The sequence below is a fragment of the Pezoporus occidentalis genome, unplaced genomic scaffold (genome assembly GCF_034315485.1).
Source record: "Pezoporus occidentalis ecotype Australia unplaced genomic scaffold, CSIRO_AGI_Poc_V1 ctg155, whole genome shotgun sequence".
NCBI classification, from domain to species: Eukaryota; Metazoa; Chordata; class Aves; order Psittaciformes; family Psittacidae; genus Pezoporus; species Pezoporus occidentalis.
The window spans coordinates 230,729-256,764 of record NW_026913372.1 but is presented as its reverse complement, the minus strand read 5'-3'; the positions used below and the strand labels follow the sequence as shown (position 1 = coordinate 256,764).

Sequence of the window (26,036 nt, the reverse complement as noted above, 5' to 3'; positions counted from 1 at the left end):
TTTTAGGTGTCTGTGGCAAAGAGCAGTGGTAAATAATAGCCAGTCTCTCGATGTGCTTTCCGCAACCTCCAGTTTTGTCAGTTTTCTCCCCATTAATTTCTTGTGACTTTCCTTTCCCAAGCATCTTCTTCTTCACACCTTGCGTCCCGATTGCTCCATGCAGCAGGGATCCAGGCTCCTCGACTGTAAAAAAAGTAATAGTAACACAGGATCCCATCTGCTTTTAAACCAAGGCACTTTGTTTCAGTCTCAGGCATAACAGTAGTGCTGCACATGGGAACTGCTTGTGCATTAGTGTTTTGTAAAGCTCTGTTTTCTAATGAGCAATTCTGGGGCTACTTCCAGTATTAAAAGCAATAGGCTTGTTTCCCTTCTGGACTATTCCCTCCCAGGAGAGGAGCTGCTGATGGTATTGTAAGAACTCCCAGGCTGAAGGGAAAAGCCTTTTCTAAGAAAACCAAGTTAATCACGTTTTAGGAAACAACTGGGCACATACTGCTTATTTAGCCTATATGCTGCAAGGTATATATGCAGGCAGCCCAGCCCAACCCAGCCCACCACGTATACATCTCTCTCTCTCGCAAACCGGGTATCACCCACTTTTTATACAATTCATCAAAACTTCCATGGAAGTGGGATGTTGGTTTGACCTGGCACCCCAAATCCCTGTGCTGAACTCACACTGCATCTCCAGGGCCATCCCTTCGCAGCCTTCCTTGCTGCACCGTCTTCCTGCACCCTCTCCCCAGTGCACCCCGCCTCACTGCATTCCCTCTGCTAGCGCACCCCCTCCCTAGTGCACCCCATCTCCCCTTGTGCACAACCCCTTAGTCCACCCCCTTCCCGGTGCATCCCATCTCCGCGCACCCCATCTCCCCCGGTGCACCCCATCATCCCGTTCCCACCCTCCCAGCGTAGGCTCTCCCCGCCGCTCCCAGCCCCGCCCCGGGCCTAGCTCCGCCCCGGGACGACCCCGCCCCACGGCGGCCCTGCTGAGGAGTTTCCCTGCCCTCTAGCCCGGGTGCGGCTCCGCCCACCGCCGGTAGGGGAGGGAACGGAGGGGCCAATCCTGCTCCGGGCAGGGCATCTGCGCCGCGTTGATTGGCGGCCCCGGCCAGGCTTGACAAGCCCCGGGCCGGCGAGGGGCACGCTCGGATTGGGAGCCGCCGCCGGCAAGCCCCTCCCCACCCCTCCGCCGCTCACACTCCCTGCCCCCTCCTTCCCCGCCCGGGCGGCAGCAGTAACGGCCGCCGGCGCCGCAGCGTGAGGCGGCTCCAGCGGTGTGATGGCGGCCACGACCGGCAGGTCGCTGCCGTTCCTCCTCTGCCGCCGTCCCGCCACGCTGACGGCGGCTGGCTGCTTCCCGGCGCTGGGGCGGCGCCGCCAACAGCAGCAGCAGCGGCACCGGACGGTGAGTGAGGCGGGAGCCGTGCCCTTCAGGCGGCTGCTGTTTGGGGCGGGCGCGGTGCCGGCAAGCCGCTGGTGGTGGTGGTGGTGGTGGTGGGGTGGCGGCCCGGCTTTCCCCCGGTTCCGCGGGAGGCGGTGGCCCCCGGCCCGGCCCCGGCAGCTGTGCGTTATTCTTAGCGCCGTCGCCGGGCAAAACTTGAGTGGGGCTGGCGGCGGCAGCCGAGACCCCGGCCCCGCGCCGGCAGTGGGCAGCTCCCCGGCCCTCTCGCCGCCTCTCTGCACCGGGGACAGGCGATCCCGCCGCGCCGCGCTGGCTGCTTCACTCGCCTCTTCCCGGAAGGCGCGGGAGCGGCCAGGCGCAGCCCGCCGTACCGGGCACGGGCTCCCGGGGAGGGGGGTCGGGTCCCGGCGGGGCAGGGCGCGGCCGCCAGGTGGCGCGCGGGGCCGCGGAGAGCCGCGGGGGGCGGGGGGCCCGGCAGCCCTCTCCGAGGCGGGAGGGACTGGGGGAGCAGCATCCGCCCGGCGCGCCGGGGCGCGGACGCGAGCGGGCAAGTGCCCAGTGGATCTTCGCCGTGTCTTGGTTATTTTCCTCTTCTCTTGCCGCCCCTCGTCAAGGTCAGCCAGGGGAGAGGCACTGCGGGGCTCCCCAAATGCGCTCCGAGGCGGTGTCATCCAGGTTGGTGCGGCTTGTAGGAGACGGAGGGGAGCAAAGAAAGCCCGCTGCAGAAGCAGCATGCTTAATGGCTTTGCCAGGAAAGGGAAGACTGGCAGCACATGCGTTGCTTACTATGTGTCTTAGGGTGCAAAGAAACCGTAAAGGCAGCAGGTTGCGTCTTGGAGCTCAAAAGGTTTGCTAAAAATACCGGGAGGTTTTTTCTTTTTAAACTAAGGGAACAGTATGTAGCTGGGGGATATTCCTCTGGCTTTTGCCACAATCTGTTTTGCTTCTGCCAATAAAAAGAGTTGCCGTTGGAGGTGTGCACCTGTCGCTCACTTGTTGTCTCGCTGAAGCAACTAATCACGAAACTATGTAAAGCCACCAAAGTTGCGTGTTAATCAGGTGATGGAGTGGGGCTCTGACCTCCATTGAAATAGCAGATGTAATGTTGGGTCCCTAGGGTACTGTTTAAAGAGCAGCTAAGTGTTTGTGCCTTGTATCTTCAGGGTGCCCATAGTTCCTCTGACAGAGTCGGTATGTGTTCACAGCGACAGGGTGCCAGAGACTCTGTTGGTATTGAGCGTCTCAATTGCATCAGTCCCATATTTGCAGTGCGGTCATTCACATGTGTGAAGTGTGACTTCTGTGGTGTTGACTTAAGACTTTGTAAATGCCAGCCTGGCAAGTAAGGCCACTGGTACCCTGGATTCTGGTCAGGTGTGGAACAGCCTTTTCAGCTTTTGTAATTATCATTTAAGTTGTTTCTTTTAGCAGTCCGGCTCAGAAAATAATCAATCTAAATGTAAGTCGAACTTGGTGATTAATAGAGATTCTCATTCATGCCCGATTCTGCTTATCAGGCCAAGTGTAGCAGTAAACATGCAAGAAGTCTGAAAACAACCATTCACAAGTATCCCAGATATCTTCTGTTTTTCTGGGATACTTTGGTGCTGCTATTGCCCTAGCTGAGCAGGTGTGGCTGAAGTGTGGGGACACTCAGGAGTGCACAAAAATCATACTGTCAAGCCGTCTCCTTAAGTGCTTGGGGAAGGAGAATGTTTTTGCTTGTGTCTTGTGGGCTGATGATTAGAAAGCTCTTCTGGCTTCAGTACTAGTTGGGTTATGCTGTATGTTTTTTGGCAGCTTGGCTGTTGGCTGTCTGTGGTGTTGCAGTGATTAATTTTTGGGTTTTTCTTCTTTTCAGTAGGGAGGTTGTACACAAGTCAGTTCTGTAGGTGTTGAGTCCCTGTGAACCTAGCAACCAAGTGAAAGCTTGCTATGAGCGGTTGGGACCCAGTACCCTAACTGTTCTGACAGCATCTATAATATGCCTATTTATCTCTTCACAGAAAAGATGAGTTCTCCTTTCTGTCATGCTGCACTTGAGAAAATGTATGGACCACTGGGAGAGAATAGAGATCCAAGAACTGCCGAATCATAGAATAAATGATCTCCAGGGACAAATTACAGGAACTGGAACTCTTAATAATAAAGAGAAAATTGAAAGGAGGTTGCTGCAAAGAGGATGCAGAAAAACAGAAAATCTGTGTTGGATAGGAGAAGTAGTAGTGGGCTTACTATGTGGGGAGGGATGGGGAGGTGCTGGGGATTTGTTTAGGTGCTGGGAATTTTTTTTTACTGGCAGTAAGACTAGTGAAATGCTGAATTGTTTCCTGGGAATGCCATTCAATCTTCATTACTGGAGGTGGTTAGAATGGGTTAGACTTGCATCAATCAGTTATGGCTGGTGAAGAAATTATCCTGCTCTGCCATCGGTCTGCACCATATAAGCTTCTTGAGCATAGAGATTACATTAGAAAATAGGTCGGAAGAGTTTGTATAACGTAGGTGTAATTAATAGAGTGATTATACTAGGTATGTCTATGTAGTATTGTATTTGTAACAAATTCTACTTGTTTACTTCTCAGGATGGCTGGTTTCTAGCAGAGGTGATAAATGGGTTTTCTTGAAAGGGGGTGGAAATGCTAAATGTTCTTATGGATGAGTTCTTTCAAAAGCGATACAAAAATTTGTTGGAGGAGTCTGGACCAATTGACCAAACTGCTGTGAGAGAACAGTATATCAAAACAAACACAACCCCCACCCTCCAGATGGGTAAAGAATGAGGCTGCGATAAGATTGAACAATAGAGAGGGCAAGAAGTTCTGAACTCTTGAAAAAATACTTGGTTTATTGAGGGTCATAGGGGAATAGAGTAATATTGGGATGCTTGAACAAAGAATTCACAGCTTGCTTTAGAGTTTTGAAAACGGAGAGTTGGGAAAGGTCAGTGGGCTCAGCATATAGATATGGGGTTATGGAGGAGAGAGCAAGCCTTTGTGTTCTGTCCCAGCTAAAGAGTACCACAGGGTGTGAGAGATGTTAGGAGGAGGATGCATAAAATTTGAATGGGAAATTCACTTACTGATTTTGAAATATGAAGAAGTAGGCAGGAGAATGTGTTTACTGATACTTGTGAATTTCTCCTCTGAAAGTAATGCTGTTGTGCCTCACAGGATGCAGGTAGAAAGTAGGGCTGGAGCATCCATAGCATTGGAAGGTTAGACAAAGCTGAATAAATGGACTTACAGCAGAAGTATCAGAGCTTGCATGTCTTTCCCTTTTCCTAGTCTCAGTTATATGTATGTGAGAGTGGAAGAAACCTTGTAGAGGAGTAGAGTGGAGAAACTGCTGAAGTAGGCTGGTGAGGGGTTGTAATGTCAGGGGGAATGAGTGGATGGCTACAGCTTTGATGATGAGTACAGCTGAACAGTTCATAGAGTAAAACATCAATAGTATTGGTGTTTGTTTTAAACCTATGCCATATGTACTTCCTCACTAGGAGGGAACTGTGGAGATCTGATGCACTGTTGGGAGGTTGCATGTGGAAATGAGACATGAGTTTAGTTAGTTGTTCCAAGGTAACTTCTGCTGGTGGGAAGACCAGAAATGGCAAAAGTCTGTATCAGCAAGCCAGATGAGGTGGAATAAAAGATGTGTGTAGTTTTCTTTTTCTGTACATGTGCTACATGCAAGAAGTGGCAAAGGATGGAGAAGCAGTGAAAAAGTGAAGAGAAGCCTTGCTGCTGGTGGTTAGCAGGGACTATTACAAGGTGTGCTGTGGGGATACGTATGCACAGCCCCATGCACTGACCTTTTTAGCAATGGGAGTGAGATGGAGATGGAGCTCTTGGCAGGTGATTAAGTAGCACTTCTCGGTCTAGCAATGGGAAGCATTGCAGCCATAGCACTACATATTAATTAAGGCCTTTGTCCTGTGGTAATTTCTAGTGCTTAATACAAAAATTGCTGTTCCCCTGTTAGACAGCTTGCCCACATAGGACTGTGGAGAGAGAATTAAAGTGGATTTTCCTTGAAGGAAACTTCCTAATGAAGCAAGGGAAGTCCCTTTTTTGACTCCTACTTGCTCTGTGTCCTGTGGGTGTTGAGGGTGCTGCCAGAGGCAAGAGTGCCACACTGCTGAGATGCAGTAGGGCTGGGAAGCAGTCTTTTGTGGGGAAAAAAAAAAAATAAAAAAATCATAAGGCAGTAAGCTATAAATGTTTCTCAAATACATGGTGGTAGACAAAGGACTTAAATAAAATGCTTTGCTTTTTGCATGTTGAATGCCTACTCTTTACAGCTTTCTTCCTACAAAGATTAGAGTCTCTTGTTATTGTATTTCTTAGTGCATGTAACCAGTGGTTGAGCTCTCTTGGATCAGAATGTAATCAACTGGTTCAGATCTGAAAAACATATACCTGTAGAAAATTAAGGTGTATGTGTATGTGGTGTTCCTATGGTAGTTAATCCTGGCAATTTTGAGTAGGTCAGGACTAATGAGTCCTAGTGACTCCTTCCAAACCTAAGAACGAAAAACTGAACCTAACTGAATGGCAGCCAATTTTCAAGTAGGTATCAGACAACCTGCAGGTTTTTATTTGTGCTCCAGATGAGGATCAGGGTTACCTCTGTTGATTGGTCCTCCAAGCCAGGTAGGCTTTTGATGCAGGTAGCCCTGTATTAAGGATGCAGTAGAGAGCATATCCCATAAAGACAAGAGGACTCTCAGTGGAGGAAAAGTGTCCTGGGATTTGAGGAAACCTTGGGAGGAGGATGCAGTGAACATCCTGATGAAGCTGTCCTTTATTCAGTGTAGATACAATGTGTGTTGGGTGGGTTTTTTCAATGCTATGGCTGAAACAGAGAAGCTGTTTCTGAAGACTCTGGTAATTTCCCTGGTGAGCCCCCTGTAACCACCTCAAGCCCTTGCCAACAAAAGAAACAGTTTATTGCCCTAGTGTGCTTATCTCTTGAAACAGATTTATTTAACAGGTGAAGCTTGGGTTTCACAAAACTCACAAAGCGACAGTAGCAGACTGCAGGGATGGGTGAGGCTTGGAAGACTGTTCTGGCATGGTGTCTGTATTTTTGCTGAGGATGGAAATGGGTGGACTGTTTTAATTAACTGAGCTCCTGTTTTCCTGACCTTGTGTACTGCTGACTGTAATTTCCAAATGAGCGATTAAAAAGCTGAAGAACTGGTGGCTGTCCAGTGGTTGGAAGGGGCATAAAACAAGTATTCTCACCAGATCTTTGGCTGCACTTGTTGCCTACCCTGACCTCCAGTTTTTCCCATGCAGCAACATGCAGAGATGCTTCTGGTGTCAATTTGGGAATTAAGATGGGATGTGGCTTGAACTGGAATATAAGTAAATACCAAGCCAGCAGAACCTCATCATTTATAATGCTGAGGGAGCCCTAGGAAGGCTTGATTTGAATGTAAACATGAGTCTCTCCAACAAACCTCCTTTTAATCCTGCTTCTTCCCCTGCTATCTTCCCACACGCATGCACTTGCTGTCCCACTGACTCCTCACTTGTCTCTTGCTGGCACAGGGTAGCAAACCCATAACGATTTCTTGTAACTGTCATTGCCACTTGCCCATGCCATTACTGGCTACACTGATTAAAATGCAAGGCAAAGCAAGGTCTGCTGCCTTATACCAGATTTGCTGCCACAAGGCAGGCTATGTCTCAAAGTTATTTTGAAAGGTTCAGGAGGAAAGAAAACTTTTCCAACATTTTTACTTCAAATGATGCCAGGGAATCTGCCCTTAGCTAATTACAGAGCAATAGCACACCAGTACCAAGATGAAAATGTTGAGCTTTTTAGCTTCTTCTGTTAGATTTTGTTGAGGTGTTTTTTTTATTTGCATGAACAAAACCGTAGAGGGGGATGACCAGGAAGTATTTTTTGGTGTATGGAAGTGGCTAAAATGTTCTCTTGATTTTTATTCATTCTTGCAGAACAAAGTAGGTTTTGAGGGGAGGCTGTAGCTTTTCATGTGCCTATTCATTAAGTGAAGAGGAAAAAAGCTTTACTTGGTCATGTTCAGACCTTCCAGGGCTCGCTCTATGTGAAAGAGGAGTGCTACAAAGAAAGAAGTAGATGTTGGGGTGTTTTGACGATGATATTACTTTTGTTGTTGTTGTTATTATTACTACTACTACTACTGCTGCTTATAACTCAGCCTATGGGAATAATCAAGACTTTGTATGTAGGGTCTGTGATGAGAAAGGAAGCTACAGTCATAGTAAGGTTGATCCAGTCATTAATAAAAAAAAATTCAGGATGTCTTTTTCCATAATGGGGAGTGCTTCTCTGCTGTGCTCAGGCAGGGTGAGTGTAACTCTCCTTATCAGAGCCGAGCCTGAGAAAAAGAAGAAAAAACTGTTTTTTTTGGTAATTTTCTGAAGCTGTTTTTAGACCAATCTTAAAGACAAAACTTTGTGAGATTAGGTCCCACCCAGTCTTGAGGGTAAAGTGTAACTTTTATGACTTCATTGAAGATTTGTGTTATGAGTCACTCGTTTGCCATTCTATAAAATAGCATTGAGATGACACAAATCTGTAATTTAAACTATTCGCCTATGTGTAGGTCCACGTAAATGGTTGTAGATTTTGGTGTGGCTTTTTATGTCTTTATTTTTTATTTCTTTATTTTTTATTTCCTTATTTATTTATTGCAGTGTCATCTGGCGGTCATTCTTCCTGAGAACCCAACTGCAGCCTTCTGTTCCCATGGCCTCTGATAGCCCTGTATGGGAAATTTTGCTAGATGAAACTGTGTGCTCTCTGCTTCCCATGGAGGAATATTACTTACCTCTGATGTGTTCTCTGAGTGAGAGGCCACCTATGATACTGCTGATGGAGTTTCATCACATTGTGACACTTTTTGAGGGCAGACTAGAGCAATCGGGCTTTAAGGACTGTTTTGCCCTTGAGTATTTAATGATAAAAAGAAAATTACTTGTCCCTTTTCTATTAAAGTTTTGGCAAAGGGGTTTCTTCCTGTTATTAAGGTCTCAATTGGTCATCAAAATGAGATGACATTTTAATGAAGATGAAAATATGCAGCACTTGAATGTGAGGTGGAATTACTTTCCAGTAGGGCAAGCCTGTGGAGTATTGCTTATGTCTCATGTAAATTATGAGGCATGTCCACTATCTTTTTCTGCATTCTTGATAGCTCCTAATGAATTAGGAAATGTAGAGCTTGTTTCAGCTATCACTTTTCTTGGCTTCCCCAGGAGGAAAGGACTGCTGTGCAATGAGGAAACTCTCAAAACTCTGAAACTGCTTACTGGAGTAATTAAAACTCAAATGTCACTTGGATATATAACTTAGGAAGGATCTACCGGGGTGACCACTATAAAAGAAAAAAAAAACAACAACTCTCTGGGTGATCGTCAGTGTTACATTCTCTCCTGCAGCCTGCTGGGAATAAAATAATTCCCTCTGAAGAAATTTTATAGGGTTTAAGAAATGCTTTATGGAATGTATTGCTGTTTTGAGAGGATTTGGAATAATGCTGTAGTAACAACTTTGATTGCATTTGTCACGCTGGTCCCAAAAGGTCTATGTGGCTTGCTCCTCCTCCTGTTATCCAAAGTTTATGTAGACTCAAAGTGGTGTGAGGTTGTACAGATGGGGTGAGGGAAAACGCTGGCCAGATGAAAGTGGTAAGCCTTGGCTTTTCAATGTTTCTCAAAGCAGTATCTGTGCCTCTGTATGTGCGCAGGAGCTAGGGACACCTGAGCACTCTACCAAGTGGGTGCTGCACAGAGCTTGTCCGCTGCAGAACATCTGTGTATAGAATTAGGTGAGAACACCTTTGTTTCTGGATTTATCTTAGTTAATATACACAGATTGGAAAGAGGAATGCAAAACAAGTGGATTTCTTGTATGAATGCACATGCAATTTCAGGTGGGAAAGCTCACCAAGCGGTTCATGAATGAAGTGACTATAGGGTTGGCAGCTGGCAAACAGAATACTATCCTTCCAAATTGTGAGCAGAGTTGATATCTCATTTTCCAGTTTTCTAGGTTAGTTGCTGGAAAAGAGTCTGAAGTTACTGCATGTTTTCCCTGTTCTGCATCACCGTATTACCTCGAAAAGCACCAAGAGAGGCAAAGCTTTCCTTTTATTTTGTTATGAAAAATGTCATAACAAGCTGCATAATGAGTTTACTTGGATTAACTTGTATCAATTGTTACTGTACCTTGCAGCTGCTAAGGAAAAATGTGTCCCCTAAATGTAGTAAAGGAGGTGGCTTGTTTATATGTTTGAAACTTGTGTGTTTTGGAAGTGGTTGGAAGAGCACCTTTAAGAACCGTTCAGTTAGAGCTTGACATACGGCCCGTGTAACTTCATGGTTTTGTCAATGATTTGTAAAAGGTATAGCTTCCGATGAGCGGGAGGTAATCCCTTGACATATGGGCATGCTCACTGTCAGCTGAAACGTGAATTGGTGGTATCTGCTGAACTGTGACTGTTTATTCCTTGCCAGCTGCTGTTCTCTTCCACATAGTTTCCTTTGTGTGCCTGCCTGTCAGTTGACTTATGTACTGTATATCCCCTTGTTAAGGTACAGTGATAATTATTTTAAGCCTCCATTTTTCTCCTGCCAAAAATGACTTCTAATAATGCTGCATTCTTTTAGATTTGCAGCTGAAATCTGTAGAATGAATAGTAAATGAATGTTCATCAGCCAGAATGCAGGTTGTGAAATTTAATCAGAATAGTGAATTCTAAGGTATGTCTTGAAATTAAAGAAATTAGTTGTTCAGACTATTGTAAAAGAAAATAGAGTTATTCCCTCCACTTAAACCATTTTTTTAGAAGACATCCTCATTTTTTTTAGATGTTTGGACTTAAGTGTGATAGTGAGTTTTCTGCTTGGCAGTGTAACTCCAAAGGAATTTCTCTCTGAAATAACAGTGAACTGAAAAAGTGCAGAGATGTCCCAGGGGAGGAAAAATGTGATTCCTTTTTTGGAATGAAAATGCTCTAATTTATCATGTGATTTGGGAAATCCTCTTGGCTTCCTGCAGAAGGGAAAGAGGGAGCTGAACATTTCATCAGATGTTAGAGCATGGCATGTTTGTGATGCATAACAGCATCTGCTGTGTAAAAAGCTCCCAATGGAGACTGCTGCTTGCTGCAAGGCTATTTCTGTTATCAAGGGACTTGTTTCTAAGGTAATGATAACAAAATTCCATTGTCTAAATATTTAGAAGATTTGATAATTACGCTAGTACAGTGCTGTATGGTTTCCTCTGAGTTTGGGGATATTGTATTTAAGAGGAGAATAGGACTCTTCACTTGGACTTGGGTGTAAGGGATTCAAGAGAACCAAATCTAATCTCTGTCTTAAGAAAGAAAAGTTGTGTTACAAGTAATGTATATTGCTAGTAATGAAACAAGCTCCAAATACTCTCCTCTGAATTAAAGGAATGTATTAAAGACTTTTCCTTTCCTTTGCAAGTTCTAGATGCTGCTCTTGTGCTTTATGAAGTGCCTGGAAAACTTATGTCAGAGTGCTATTCAACTTTCCTTCAGGCTATGGTGAGTGGCATGCATCATGCAAGACCAAGAAAGCAGAGGGCCTGATGTTTTTGACACGTGGAAAAGTGCTGTGAAAGGGAGAAAACATTACATGTGCTGAAACATCCATTCCTGGTTGTTTAGCGGCATGATGAGAGTAACAAGAAGTTGATGGTCCAAAACAGAGCTTTAGTTTGAAGCCACATAGTTCTCTGAGCGCGAAGTTGAAGAGTGATGGTGTCCAAGATAAAATTAATCTTAAGATTAATTTTGTCCAAAGATAAAGAACATGACACAGACTTGCACACATAGTCATTAAAAATAAATCACAATTTTGAATTAGCTAGTCACTCTTGTGTGTAGGAGTGACCATTTCCATATTTCCTTTTGGCATTTAGTTCTCAAGAGAGTAATTTTAAACAGTTTCACAATGTACTCCTCTTGATTATTTAGCTAGACTGAGTAGGGCAGGATATGAGACTATGCAGATACTGTCTTTAGAGTTGGCAGGGATGCGCAAAGTAAGGATTTTGAGAAAAGTATTAATACCACATGGGTGCTTGTGAAATGAATTGTTTTGTAAATAGCATTTTGAACAGATGTTGTTTTTTATCTTTCTCCAAAAGTGGGTTGTAGAAACAGTCTGACTATTCCTGCCATTCAGTTTTTCCCTACCTAGTAGCTGTTTCCTTGTGCTGGGTGTCTATTGTAATTACAGCATCCCAGTTTTTTCCTTTTGCAGTCAATGGTACACAACGCATTGTATCTGTTGCAGGACATCCTTCTTTCCCCTGTTCCAAGCAAGCTGGTAACACACAGCTCCAGTTTGTGTGGAGCACACAGGCCTTTGGATCTAGGGCAATGAGTTTGGTGGAGCTGCTGTTTTCATGACTTCTTGGGCAAGCATGGAAGTAGAAACTGCTCTTGGTGGCTCAGATGAGAGACTTGTGGGTTTTTGTGGTTTGGGCTGAAGAAGTAATCAGATACAGTCTGACACAATCTTGCTTCTCAAGGTTAGGAGCTGTGTCCCCTGAATTATTCCAGTGTTGGTGGGGAGGAATAGACAGGAACACCTAAGCACAGAACAGTTGCTTTCAGGTTTTAAAAGGAGCACTGTGTTTTTCCTAAGGAGTTGTTTGTCACTGTGGTCAGTCAGACATAACTAATTTCTTAGTTTGTCCTTTGAAGAGAGATAAACACTTTTGTCCACATTTTTACTTCCATTCAAGAGATTTGGCAACACTCATAAAGCTGAATTGCTATGATTAGCCTGACATTTTACATAACAGAGGGCACCGCAGAGGGTTGTTAATTCTTGGAATTACAGTGTCAGAGTACTGTGGTACTTCTCAAGGCAATATTTACATTATTTGTGTGGATTTCTACACTTGAGGGAGTCTGCATTGCCATGTGACAAATCATGGGTGTATCTTCATGTTCACTGTGTATCCAAACAAGCAGTATATGGGGCTTGATGTAAGTAGAGAGTTCTATTTGCCTCCTTCAGGATGTGATCTTTCTAGCTACGAGTTGGAGCCGATGATACTTGAAACAGGTTTCTGGTTCATAAGCACTTACAAGCTTTCTTACCGTCTTGGGAATGTGGAAATACATGGCTTGAGGGCGCATGAAGAAAGCTGAATTGCTAATATAATGCTGCAAGACACCCTAGAGTACATGGAGAACCTTCCGTATGAGTGTTCGAGTGAGCAGACTGTGGAAACCCACCCTTTGCTAGGGACAGATATCTCTACCCATGTCTATCACTGCTGAATCACCTTGGCTAAAGACTAAAGTAAGTCTGTCCACTGAATGTAGGCACAAACACCCACCGCACCACCCCCTGCCCCCAGCTGTTTTCTAATGCACTCCAGCTCTGTTACTCTTCCTCCTTCAAGCTTCTCTAAAGAAAACAAAAGGGGTTGGGGGGGAAAGCTTTCAACATTTTATTATTATACAAGTTTAAGACACTTTCAGTTTTTATAATACTGACTAGTATCCCATCAATCTTGTTTTTAGGTTAGGCTAATTTAGTTCTCAAAAGTATTTCCTTTGTTTTCCATTTGTAATCATGGGGTGGTTTAAAACACTTAAAAATTAGTTATTTTGGCCACAATTTACCTTGGAAAAACACATTCCCTGAAACACTTCATTTGAAGACAGTTATACATACCTGCTAGTGACTGGCTTGGCTTATTAGCACTGGAAGTAGTACATGTGAAATTTGTTTAATTAGAATTTGCATCTTATGAGTTGTGTTTATTGCTGCAGCTCTCCAGCTCTGGATTTATCTCTCTACTAGGGTGAAACTTGCACCTTAATAATAATTATCAGTCATGGTAACAACTGAGTTATGTGAGGCTTTTCCTATCCTCATTTGCAGTGTCTGCAGGTTTTCCAGCCTGAAGCTCGTACAAGTGAAAAGATATGTCTGTGAGGAAATGTAACTAGTGAAAAAGAAGGGGTGTTGTTGTTACTGTATCTTCTGTCCTACTGCAAAGGTGTTTTGCTGAGTCCTCCAGCTTCTACTGTAGACTGAGATGCATGAGCTGGTCCTACATAAACATGAGCTAAGCACTAGAAATCTGTGCCACTTCTTGGTAGAGAGATTTAGATTTATTGTATATTACCTGAATGTAAAATCCTTCCAGCTCTCACTGTGAAAAATATCTACATAATTCATTTTAGAACTCAAAAATATTACACATTGAAAGGATGTTGTAAGTATAACAACTTCATCTTTTTGAAACCAGTTAATGAAGTTCAAGTTGAGCAGTATTGAAAGTCAATTTGATAACTTGCTGATCTGTATAAATAAATCTCACTGACTGTTTCGAAAGCTAGTTGTTTTCCAAGCTAGACTGGAAGGAGATTTCCAGGCAGAAAATAAAAAATAACGGGGGAGGGGGAAGAGGAGGTAGCTGAGGAATAGGGTGCAGTTCAACTATTGAGAACTCTTTGTATTCTACTTTGCTATCTATCATTGTTATTGTAAGTACAGGAATTTGATGGCACATGGAAGCATTTCAGTGACTTATATTCCTGATTTATATTCTGGTGTAAAGATGCCGTTCCTACCACTTGGTCTTTCCAGTGCTGTCACTGCAATGTTACTTCTCCCCCTCTTGCTTAATAGTGTACTTATAATGATACTTTTTTTTTTCTTTCCCTGTCTATACTAAGGTGTTTCTCTAGCAGTAGGGTTCTTTCCTTCATCCTTGCTGTGAGAATAACACTAACAAGTTATTGTGGGGCTATAGCCCTTTTTCAGAGGGGTTGGAAGGAGTACAACCTTACACATAACTTAAGTCTTAACTTTTAGCAGTTACAATTGGTGTTTGCAGGGCTAATTGAGATGTGGTGTTTGCAGGTAAATAATCTGACTAGAGACTTGCTTCCTTTCTAGCCACAGCTCTGATCAGCCATAAATTATCTCAGGATTGAGTTATGAAGCTCAAAGTTTGAACACAGTGTATTAACCCTTGTGTCCTGCAGAGAGGGGATGGGAAGGGATACCTTGCTGTGACTGGAGTGACAGTGCAAATGATCTGCTTTTTTTGTCATCGTTAGTTGGGTTTGTAAAAATATTTGCTTTATAAAACCGTTTTTAAGTAATATCCAGGTAGAGCTTAGGATAATAAAGTTGAATAAAGCCTATCAAAGCAGTGTGACACTTTACTACTAAAACTGCTTGTTTCTTTTTTCTTATTAGTTGCATGGGAAACATCTGAGTTCCTCAGCTGTAAATACGGCTGCTAGGGTAAGAGATTTTGTAAGAAACACCTTTACATTACAGTGTGGACTATCTGAATGTTAGCATTAGTTTTTGTAGTCTTAATCTAGGGTCCGGTGATTTCTTTGAAGTACAGGGCCTCCTTCCTTTGAAGTAGCAGCCCTTGCTTCGTCTGTCACAAGGCAGGGAATTTCCCTGGATCCTGTGGAACAAAATCAACTGTTTCCCTCTTAAACTGCTACTTAAATGAGAATTGCCTTTGGATCTCTGAAAAAGGCCCATGAATGTCCTTTGTGTCACATTTAGTCAGCTGAGTGTCATTTCGTTTGATTGCTAAGCGTTCCTTTCAGCCCCTGTGATACTGGATGTACCTTTCTGCTGCACTGGTGTGCCCTCTATTGTGTCTCCAAATGGGTGCATATATAACGAGATACAAACTCACCTTGTACATCAGTCCTTTCTTTCTAGTGCTTGTTCTGGTATGCTGTGCCTCTCTATAGAGCTACTGACTGTGACTAATGATTTTCTTGCTGAAAAAGCTAAATACCAATAGCTTGCAAGATTAATTTTATACAATGTGCTGACTTGATGTTCCAGAGTCCCCAGTTGATAAATATGGCCTACTAATACCTCTCTTCCCGTCCTCCTCCTTCTGTCTTCTACCAAGTCTAGTTTCTAAAACACAAACCCAAACAGAGTACATAGTGGTGTAAAATGTCCACTTAATCCAGCACAACCCCTTATCTTCTATGCATGATGGTTACTACCAGTTTTGCATTTCTACAGACTAGTTCTTCATTATTAAATAGCAAAAAGCTGTAAAAGAATGCATATGGAATAACAAAAAGAAAAAAAAAATCTCAAACCAAGTAAGTTTTAGAGCATTGTTGGCTGAATCATTCACTGATGGTAATTTTGGGAATGAATTGTTACTCCTATTCTAATTCTTGGAGAACTACTGGGAGGGTTTTGGGGAGCCCAAAACTTCTGGTGGCAGTTTCCATTCAGCATGTGTAGAAACTGATTTTGGAGTATGAAATTGAAGATGCATACTTCCAAATGTTTTACTGTACTTATGTTAAGATTATCTTAGCTTAGAAAAAAGAATGTGGAATTGCTGTCAGTAAAACAGTAATCTGGCAGACTGCTGTCATACAGGTTTAAATGGATACACCATCGGTATTGCTAACAAATTGCTTGCAGTGAACTGAGTAGGGATTCAGCGTCAAATATTTTTTTCCTTCTTGTTCTTTTACAAATTGAGATGAAATCAAATGCCCTGGTACAATGGGAAGTGTAAGTGCAAGTTTCTTTACATTTTGCTGATTACACAGTCAAACAAGTAGAAAATTACTTGTATTTTTTGAGGTTTAGGACAGTCATGATTTTTTGTTGTTTTTTTTTTCCCCTCTTGATTTCTTTGAAAGCATTTTTTGGCAAAGAACTGTTTTGCAAGACATCCCTCATGAAGTTGGAAATATTGGACTATACACAACCTCACCAATTTTGTGGTTACAATTACAGTGTACTCTGATATGTATCTGTTTACTGTGGGAAAAGTTAATGTTTGTGTTGGAGGACAGCTCTCCTCCTTTTTGAGTTGGAGGTGTGAAGGCATTCGTATCTGGTTTTCATTATCAAAAACTGGCATTGCCATAGTCCCCTGCCGGTAAAAATGTGCAGAATGACCAACGGGCTGTAATTCAGGTTGTCAGGACAAGTAAGCTTGAGTTTGGAAGGCTGTGCGCAGAAGAGGCTAGTGTAACTTACTTCATGCTGGCTCAGTAGTCGCTGCTGGCAGAGAAGCCTCAAAGGAAAGAATGTCTGCAGTTATGTGCAGGGAGATGATTTAGCTTTATGAATCCTTCCTTGTCTCGATGCACAAGAGCATTTCAGAGAAGGCTGAGGATGCTGTGGGCATTCTCTTATTTTTTTTCTGTAAGTAAATATTTAGTTTCTATGAAACTGCTCTTCAAATGGTGACCTCAGGGTCATTCCTGAAGTCAATGGCATGTGTCTTGGACCTCTTGAATGATATTTGATCTATGGTGTTAAACTGGCTATTTGTTCTGATTTTTAAAACTGCCTTTGGGATTGTGGAGTAGTTCATGTTGGAAGTGTGAGCCGGAAAGAAAGAAATTTATCTTGAATCAGGCTGGTGTAGGTGAGCATCCCTGACTACGGGAGAGTAGAAACAGACCGACACCAGGCTGCTTTGACACGGGGTTTCTTTATGCAGCTCTCATGGCTTGCCATGGATAAATATTGTTGTTTTATACCACTAACTGAAATGAAATTTAAAAAAAAAAATTGTTTAGTAGATATATAGTACCTAATATAAAACTTCATTTTCCAGAGGTTGTATCAGCAGTTGGTTTTCCTTGAACTGATGACATATCTACTTCTGCAGCATGGCAATGAAAAAATAATAATCTCTTCAAATATGCTGTTAGCATTGATGTGCTTTAGGAAGTGCCTTTGTGGTGTCAAATCTGTACTTGTGGCTGCGGTAGCACAAGCGTTAGAGTTTGATTTGTATGCAATGTACTGATGGGCAAAGAGTGCGGGAAGCTTGAAGGGCAGAACTGCTTAACACGTGGGGAAGCTACCCTTTTTTCCAGTACCTATAAAGAAATGAGTTTAGATTGCTTCCAAAATTGTATGACTTTCTACCATTGCAGCCTTTAACTGGATATTTTCTCCATGCAGTGTCCAGTAAACCTTCCCTTAGTAACTTTTAATGTTTTATGGAAAAAATTCACAAACTGTTAGGATAGAAATCAAACCAGTAAAGAACTTTAATACATTAAGGGAATTGGTTTTAAATAAATACAGAAATGAAGCAGGGGGATCACAATGCAATCCCCTTTGTTATACCTTGTCTGTCTTTCCTAGTGGGGGATTTTTATGTCCCTAGAGCAGCTTTGCTCAGTACTCAGAACAAAACCAGCTGAGCAGAGGATGGCAGACTGACCTTGGTGGGTTTAGAAGGATGAGTCCTGCCTTGACCCCGAGGGCTCCTCTCCCCCTGTGGTGATTGGATGGGCTGTTTGTGCAACAGCCTGATCAGGAGCAGCTGTGGAAGGGGCTCCCCTGATGAGGTGTGGGGAAATCAGCCGGCATGGGCTGAGCAGAGCAAAAAATTTGCAAGAGCACCACCACCTCGTTTGGTGTTGCATTGGTTTTCCCTTTCCTTGGTACAGGGTGTGCAGTGAGTAATATGTGTTATTTCTGCCTACAGGGTTTTGCGCTTCTGCTTGAATTAGCCTTCCAAGTTACTTAATATGTTGTGTTGTAATTATCTGGCATTGTAAGTCCTCTAATCTTTATGTGTTGGGGTGTTATGAAAGCTTTATGGCTGGGGGAAGTAAGACATTCCTTGTAGAGAAAGAATGTACTATTTACCACCAGGACACTTGCCCCAGGGGAAATAATGTTTTTGCTTTGGAACTCTTGTTTTCTCTTCCAGTATTTCCCCTATACCTCAAAGGGAGTACATAACGAACTTGAAAACTATGGTATGGATGTTTTCAGTGCCTCTTTTCTGTGTTTATACTTTAGTAATAACTTCATGACAAATCTGTATTTCGGGAGAAAGCATTTGGAAGCTTTGCAGTCGACATTTGATGTCTTGATGGTTATATGTGTACTTAGATTGGAATAAGCCCTTTATATTGGCAGGGCAAGGGATGAAGAATAGGTTTTTCAAGCATGCAAGTGGTTGGATAAAGTAAGTAAAGGTAACGCCACACATTTCTATCTGCTAATTGGGTTGTGTGTGATAGTGTATTAGGTATCATGTTAAAAATTGAACACACCCCCCTCCCTCCCCAAACCTGGATGTGCACCTTATCTGTTAGGGTGAAACAGAGAATTATATCCAACTTTTAATAAAGGAAAGCTGACTGTTAGGACCATGTTGAGTGTGAGGAGGTAGAGACAGCTTTCTGAGCATATACTATAAACTCCTAGCTGTGCCATCTGTGGAGTAGGCTGTAGGGCTGCTTTCTAATGTTTCTGCCCATGAAGGAATGGGTTTTGGGTGCAGTTTCAAGTACGATTGGGTGCCTTCTCCTGTAACTTGTCTTGGGAGCTGTACTTTCTAGTGGAAAAACATGGAGTTTAAATGAATATATGTACACTGTTCATGTGGCTAACGAACTCTTGGGTTTTCTTCTACTGGGGCTCGCTGTGACTGAAGCTGCATTTCTGTTCCCATGGAGGCAGTTAGTCAGTGGCTTATCAATAAAATGGTTGCCTTTTAATTCTTGTTTACCAACTAGGTGACTTCTCTGCTTCTGTTGCTCATCTATATTTTTTTTTTTAACATATATTTAGTAACTGACAAAAGAACTTTTCCCCAGTGTGCCTATGCATGTGAAAGGAAAAACTATGCCTCTTTCACTTCTTTCTTCCTCATATTTGATTGGTGTTTCCTGAATGTGTGGTAGGAAATACCATCTGTAGCTCTTCCAGAAGTACAAAATTCTCCATTGATAAATAGGTAAACACACAGTGTTAGTATTTTTTTTGTTCCAAACCCCTTGGTATTTGATCTAAAATAATCAAATCCCCCCTCTTGTTTACAAAGTCAGTTTTATTTTTGGTTTTCAAGAAAATAAATAGGTCGGCATTAAAAATTCTGCAGTCACCTCTTCAACAAAATTGTGTAGGCATGATTATCTGGATTTTCCTGGGCACAGAAGGCGAAACAAATGTTGCTAGCAAATGCTTTGGCTAAGTCTTTATTAAAAAATGTGAAGTTGCTTTTTTCATAACAAAATTCAAGTTGAGTAAATAACCTGAAGTTGTATGTATCTTGTTTTTTCCAAAGGGAACAAGATCATGCCAGTCTGTGTTGAGCCTTAATCTTAAGTGTATACCATCCAGACATATTCAGGACTACAAAGAAATCCTGTTTCTGCAGGAAGAAGTATTAGCAGAAATCTAAAAATCCATTAGCTTGCCTTGTGTTGAACATTAATTCTGTATAGAAAGAATAAATGGATTTACATACAGATTTAATAATAACAAGAACTGATGAGTCCCCCTATTATTAGAATTAGTAGGAATGTTGCCTGTTTCAACACTGCTTGGTAAAATTGAGTTCTTTACAAGATATACATGTGCTAGATTGCTTGCAAGCTTCTAAGTAATGGTGACTGTAATGCAGGGCTTAAGAACTGCATGAGTGACCCACTGGGACTGAGTTAGCAAGAGGCAGTGTTGGTGGCTTACTGCAGGTGTGTCTCAAGTTGCTTCTCAGGTGATTTGATTTAAATTAGGAATGTAGCTATGGATTGTAGCTATTAGGAATGTAGCTATGTATTCCCTTTTCAAAATAGGTTCATGAAATTGGGTTTTCATTTTCTTTTTCTGCCAAGCAGTGTATGGCTGTTGAGCATGGGACATGTCATTTGAATGATATTACGAGATTTTGGTAGTAGTGTGACCATTTGAATGTTAGAGAGAATGAAATTTGAAGTAAAATATATGGGCAGATTATTTTCAGTTTAAAAGTCACTGTGATATCAGTGGTGTGGTATTGTGGCTTTTAAAAGCTGACTACAGTAACTTCTTATCTGAAATTGCATCCAATTAGAATCTTCCGATGGGGCTAATCTGATAGGCAAAGAAGTGATGAACTTGCCACACCTATTATGTGAAAATTAGTTTTACTAGATGGGTGGTGATTTTGCTTGCAACGCGTACATGTCCGAGTACAAACTTGTTGGAGGTTTTTACATTAGGAACTCTTAGAATGGAGAATTCCATCAACTTGAAGGATATTAAAAGTATTTTAAATGATACTTACTATGGCTTTGTCAGTGTTCAAGTTGGAAAATGAAATTTTGTGAGTTACCCCTATAAATGTTAATCAGCAGTAAACCTAAACAGTTGTTGAAAATGATTAGGTAGTTATTATTGGAAGGGGCCTCAGCAGGTTGGCAACTTTTTAATCTTCTTGGGGCATGGCTAGATTCACTGCTACATCAGGTTACTTAAGGTCTTATCCAGGTCTGCTCTGAAAAATCTACGAAGATGAAAATTTGACTGCTGCTTTGGGCTTCCTTTTTTTGGTGCTGCACAGCTCTCATGGTAATCTTCCTACCATTTTTTGCCAATAAGAATTCTGTTACAACAGTTTCTGTCTTGAGATATTGCTATGAACACCGAGAAGAGTCTGTCTCCCTCTTGGTTGTGGTTCTTCTTTAGTAGGAGATGGATTGGATCAGATAGCAGTTGTTTCTTCAAGCTGAACAGCCCCCAGTGTCTCTTTACATGTACCTCTGCCATAGCCTTTTATTGTCCAGTGCTGTAGACCCTGACCATCTGATAGACCTTCTCCTGGGCTCTTTGCAGTTTCAGACTTCTCTATTGTACTGGGGGTGTGCACAATTGAACTGTGCTATTCTGGATGTGGCCTTGTGAGGCAAATAACCTGCAGGCAGAGAGACTCAGTTTTGCTTTTGTTAATGAAGCACAATATGTGGTTATAACTACGTTTTTGGAACCTGCTGAACATTCATCTGACCTACTGAGATGCCCAAGGTGAAAGCCTTGCCTTTTAGTGTATCAGTCATTCCCCTTATTTGATGTGGTCTTTAAACATGCTGAGAGTGAGTTCTCTGCCCTTACCCAGGTCAGTGAGGAAGGTACTAGTGTTGCCCCAATATAATTTGGTTTGCACATGGTTTTACAACTCAAACCAAAGTGGACAGCTCTGCTTTTGCCTTCCTGTCCTATTTTAATATGCCTACAGTAAATCTTCTGTTGTCTTAAACTGTCTGCATTCTGGGCCTGTATACCTCTAGTTAAAAAATAATTTAATCTTGGAATTTGGCAGTACTATTAATTCCACACTTTAATTAAACTCTTGCCTGACTAACAAGGCTCTTCACCACTTCCTTTCCACCCCCGCCACATTACTTGTTCTCTACTGCTATCCCTTTGTTCATGGCTTTTGTATTTTACCGTTTTGATCTTCAGGCTTTTGTCTACAAGCATGAAAGTAAAAACCTGAAAGTCTTGGATAGTAAAGGTTTCAATTCCTAGAGGTATGTTGAGGTATTGAATATCATCATTGATTCAAGTTTTGGTATCTTAATGGCAATAAACTTCTGAGGCTTTTTACATAGGCAAAAAGAAAATACTGGTTCTCTGTGTGCTGAAGTTTCATCGAAGGTATAAACTGTTAATATTCTTTGAGAATAACTTGAGAAATTTCATCACACATTTGGAAATCCAATGGGGTTTTGACTTTGTTAGATGTATCCTGTTTATTGGGAAGACTGACTGAGAAGTAATCTGGGAGGAACAAAATGGGATTTTTTTCAGAAAGTTAGACTAATCTTTGTTTAAGTTAAGCAATGACAGGTGATTTTTTGAGTAATATAGAATGGGATATGAATTGTTACAGGTAAGATGTGATTCCATGGGTTTTCATTATCTGCTGATGAGGGAAATTGCCGTAGCATTTCTGAATGAAATTGATAGAGAACGGTTTGGAAGGGACCTTAAAGACCATCTAGTTCTAAACCTCCTGCCGCAGTCAGGGACACCTTCTGCAAGACCAGGTTGTTCAAAGCACCATCCAGCCTGGCCTCAAACACTTCCAGGGATGGGGCTTCCACAATGTCTTTGGGCAACGTGTTTCAGTGTCTTACCACCCTGATAGGAAGAAGTTCCTTACTAATATTTAATCTAAGTCTACCCTCTTTAAATTTAAAGCCATTCCCTTTTGTCATATCACTACTCTTTTTTTATAGCAGGTTCCTCCCCAGACTTCATGTAGGCCCCCTTGATATGTTTGAAGGCTTCTAGGAGGTTTCACTGGAACCTTTTCTCCAGGTTGAACAAGCCCAACTCTCTTGGCCTGTCTTCATGGAAGAGGTGCTCCAGCCCTCTGATAGTCTTTGTGGCTCTCCTCTGGACTCGCTTGAGCAGGTCCATGCCATTCTTGTATGAGGGGGGGGGCTAGACTTTGATGTAGTACTTGAGGTGGGGTCTCCAAAAGCAGAGTAGAGGGGTAGAATCACCTCCTTTGACCTGCTCATCATGCATATGGTTGACTTTCTGGGCTGCAGTCGTGCATTGCTGGGTTGTGTTGAGCTTCCTGTCAACCAGCACTCAAAAGTCCTTCTCCTCAAGGCTGCACTCAATCCATTGTCTGCCCAGCCTGTGTTTGTGGTCAGGATTGCCCCAACCCATGTGCATGTATTTATCATTGTGTTTTAGAGCTCTGGGCATGCTGTTCTTGGGTGGTCGAGTCAGTGAAAGGTGTAGACTGAGGAAGTCTCTATTCAGTGTGGTACAGTATTTTGAGACCAACTGAAGTCAACAGAATGATTAATATATCTGCTAAGTCAAGGCTGTTACTAATTCAATGACTGAATCTTTTAATCCCATTTCCCCATGAATGCAGCCGTATGTAGAAGTTCCTAGCAGCCTAAAGCTGAGGATGAGTTGGTGAGTGCTTGTGACTCAGGAACCAGTGGGTGTAGTGGTCAGAGCTGCAATACTTCGTGGTTACTGTATTACCTTACCGTTGTTGTTGAAATGAGTTTACAGCTGAATAGCTGCATTCATTAGAAATTACTCCCCACATCTCTAGTGTGTGCTTTTCTGTCTTTCTGGTGAACTGCCTGGGTATTCAACCAAGTGCAAGCTTTTATTTAAAGTCTTTGTTCTTATCTGTTGTCATGTTTTTGCAGGTATTTAGACAGATTTAGTAGAATTGTTAAGTGTCCTTCTCCAGGTTGTAATACTTTCTTAGATGCCTGCTAAGCTTCCGGAACACTGACAGGAGGTGGTAATCTGTGCCTCTTGAGGACTGTTAAACCCCCACACTTCTGCCAATACAGGGAACTAAATAGAAGGAAATCATCAGGGTTTTTCTGAGCTAGGAGTGTTTGCTGGGCAGGAAAATGCCTTGGGTTAGAGCATGGTGGATCTTGATAATGAAGTTATTTACTTTCCTAATGTTTGACCTGATAGATGATTTGAAACAAATTGAATGCCCATGTTTTCAATGAAAGAAGAATGAAATGGCAGATGAAACTGTCTTTTCTAGTTTATCAGTAGCTGTGCCTGACTCTTGCTTTCCTTCCTATGTCTTTAGTTTGGGCACAGTTACGTACAATGTGGTAAGACTGTTTTGTTAGAAGAATGTTGCACATGTCAGTGAGAGTCAGTTTGGCAATATGTATGTTCTTGTGGAGTTGTTTTTTTCCCTCTTTTGAAGAGTATACTGAAGGCTGAGCAGGTGGTAATGAGGGAGTTCTTTTATTATAGCTTCATCATTTCTGCAGGAGTCTATAAATAGAGCAGGAGGACCAGTGCTGGAGGGTGGATTTACATTCTTGGCATTATTTGATGTGTATTTATCTGGCAAACTTGTAGAACCCTTGAATACTATAACGATTAACTTGGTATGTCCTACATACATCCTCCAGTACTGTCTTACAGCAGCCTTTACTGTTGTGACACATCTTACTTGCTTATCATGAATGCTTAAAGCACAGGATGTGTGCTGACATTTTGTTGATAGCCTGCAATTGTAGATTGCATCTGTATTTATATATCAGTTATATATTTTAAGTCTCTTGCTATATTCTATGTGATGAGGCTGATCAGAAACATGGAAAACCATTCATGCAACCACTTCTGTCTTTGAAAACAAGCAAAATCTGCCTATGTTTTGTCTCTCACCAGTTCAGATGTCAGTGATGGAATTCTACCTTGCTTTTGTGGTGGATTTTAGCAGTAGATGAGAATATAAAAGTATGAATTTGATTAAAATAAATGCTTTTGATACTGAATTTCAAGGTGCTGTCCCAATGTTAGAGTGGGTATTAATGTTAGATATATGAAATCGATTTATTTTTAGCTTGGTTTTAGCAGAAGTACAGGACATTTGTACTTTAAATAGATAATGTGTAGTTTACAAAGACACTGGGGTTTTTACTGAGGTGTTTTGGGCCAGAATCTCCAATGCAGTTGATAGGGTTGGGGGGTAGACACATGACATTGGGATAAGTTCAGGAAATAAATTTGGACTTTCAGCTGTAACCTCTGCTACATTCAGGTCAAAGTGAGCACTGTATTCAGTTTGACAGACATTTAGTCTGTGCTGAGTGTTGTGGTTTGTTCCTTTCCTCCCCTGCCCTTGCTATATTAGATCTGTTCAAAATTGAAGCTAAACTTGTGATTTTTCAGGTGATAAACATAGCTTACATACCCATGGTTTGAGAGTGAAAGTTTTTAACAGGAAGCAGATGGAGTGGTTTTTCAGTAAGTTCACTTAGTTTGGGGGAGCCAAGAGGAACTCATTTCCTTCAAGGCTAAACTTGTGAGAACCTGATCTGTAACTTCTATGCAAAGGACTAATTCAGTATTGCTGTAAGACTTTTTTTTTTTTAAAATGCTAAATTTTTTTTAATGCATATATGAATTTGTCAGCTGCACTCTGAAAACAGATCCTAAATACCTGTTGTATAGCTGAGCTAACCTCACTCCTTTTATTTCTGTGCCAAACTTACCTTCCTGCATATGTTTATCTGAAGATGGTGGTAAACACTGTTATAATAACACAACACTTGTTATGACTACACCAGAGTAAATTAGTCTTTGACATGAGGAAGCTGATGGTAATCTGTGCTTTTTGCTAATCTTGGTCAGGATGTTAGCTCCTAGAAGGTATTGTTTGGTTTCCCCCTTCTCCCACCCCAGCCTCTGAAAAGCAAGTATAAAATTAAATGTAATAGAAATAGATTTTTAGTAGGTTGTGGTGTTTGGTTTTTTTAATGTGAGGATCAAGATCAGATGTATATAAAGAGTAGCAGTGATCACAGGTGTGCCTGGGCATCTCCTTAGGACTACTGACTGAGGTAAGATATGCAGGATGTATTCTGCTTTATCCCTCCATAGCCATATTCTCTTGCAAATTTATTAAAGGGAATCGGAGACCTTTATCAATGGGTAGAGACGTGTATGTATGTAAATAGTGTGAGGCTGGTTAGACTTGGGTGGCTTTGTGGGGTTTTTGTCCTGTCCTGTTCCACCCCCCACCACTGCTTTTTTTTTTTTTTTTCTGTGTGTGGGTTTTGGTTTTCCTCAGCTTGGTGTCAGCTCATGGTGCTTCCCCTTGTGTACTCTGAGCAGATGGCAGGATTGTAGGTAATGATGATATGAGTCGCAAGAAGCTTTTCCATGGGCTCTTGTCTCTGTCTTTTGGTGGTGGTTTTATCAAGGTCTATAAAAGGTGCAGTAGAAGGGGTTCCTGAAATAAAACAGGCTCAGAAATGTACTTTTCTCATGGGGTAGGTAAGAGTTTTGATGCAATTTAA

At 42.1% G+C, this 26,036-nt stretch overlaps 1 protein-coding gene across 3 annotated transcripts in view; it reads left to right on the top strand.

Moving 5' to 3' along the window:
- Positions 1–1,163: 1,163 nt before the first annotated feature.
- Positions 1,164–26,036, top strand: part of MCU (mitochondrial calcium uniporter) — an 88,420-nt gene continuing 63,547 nt past the window's right edge. The window contains exon 1 of one of the 3 annotated variants that reach the window (XM_062611584.1): positions 1,164–1,411. In XM_062611584.1, the coding sequence (XP_062467568.1) occupies positions 1,286–1,411 (126 nt within the window). In that variant the 5' untranslated portion in view covers positions 1,164–1,285. Of the gene's footprint in view, positions 1,412–2,130; positions 2,256–26,036 lie in introns of those variants that run through there. The other 2 variants (XM_062611589.1, XM_062611586.1) reach the window with 2 other exon arrangements.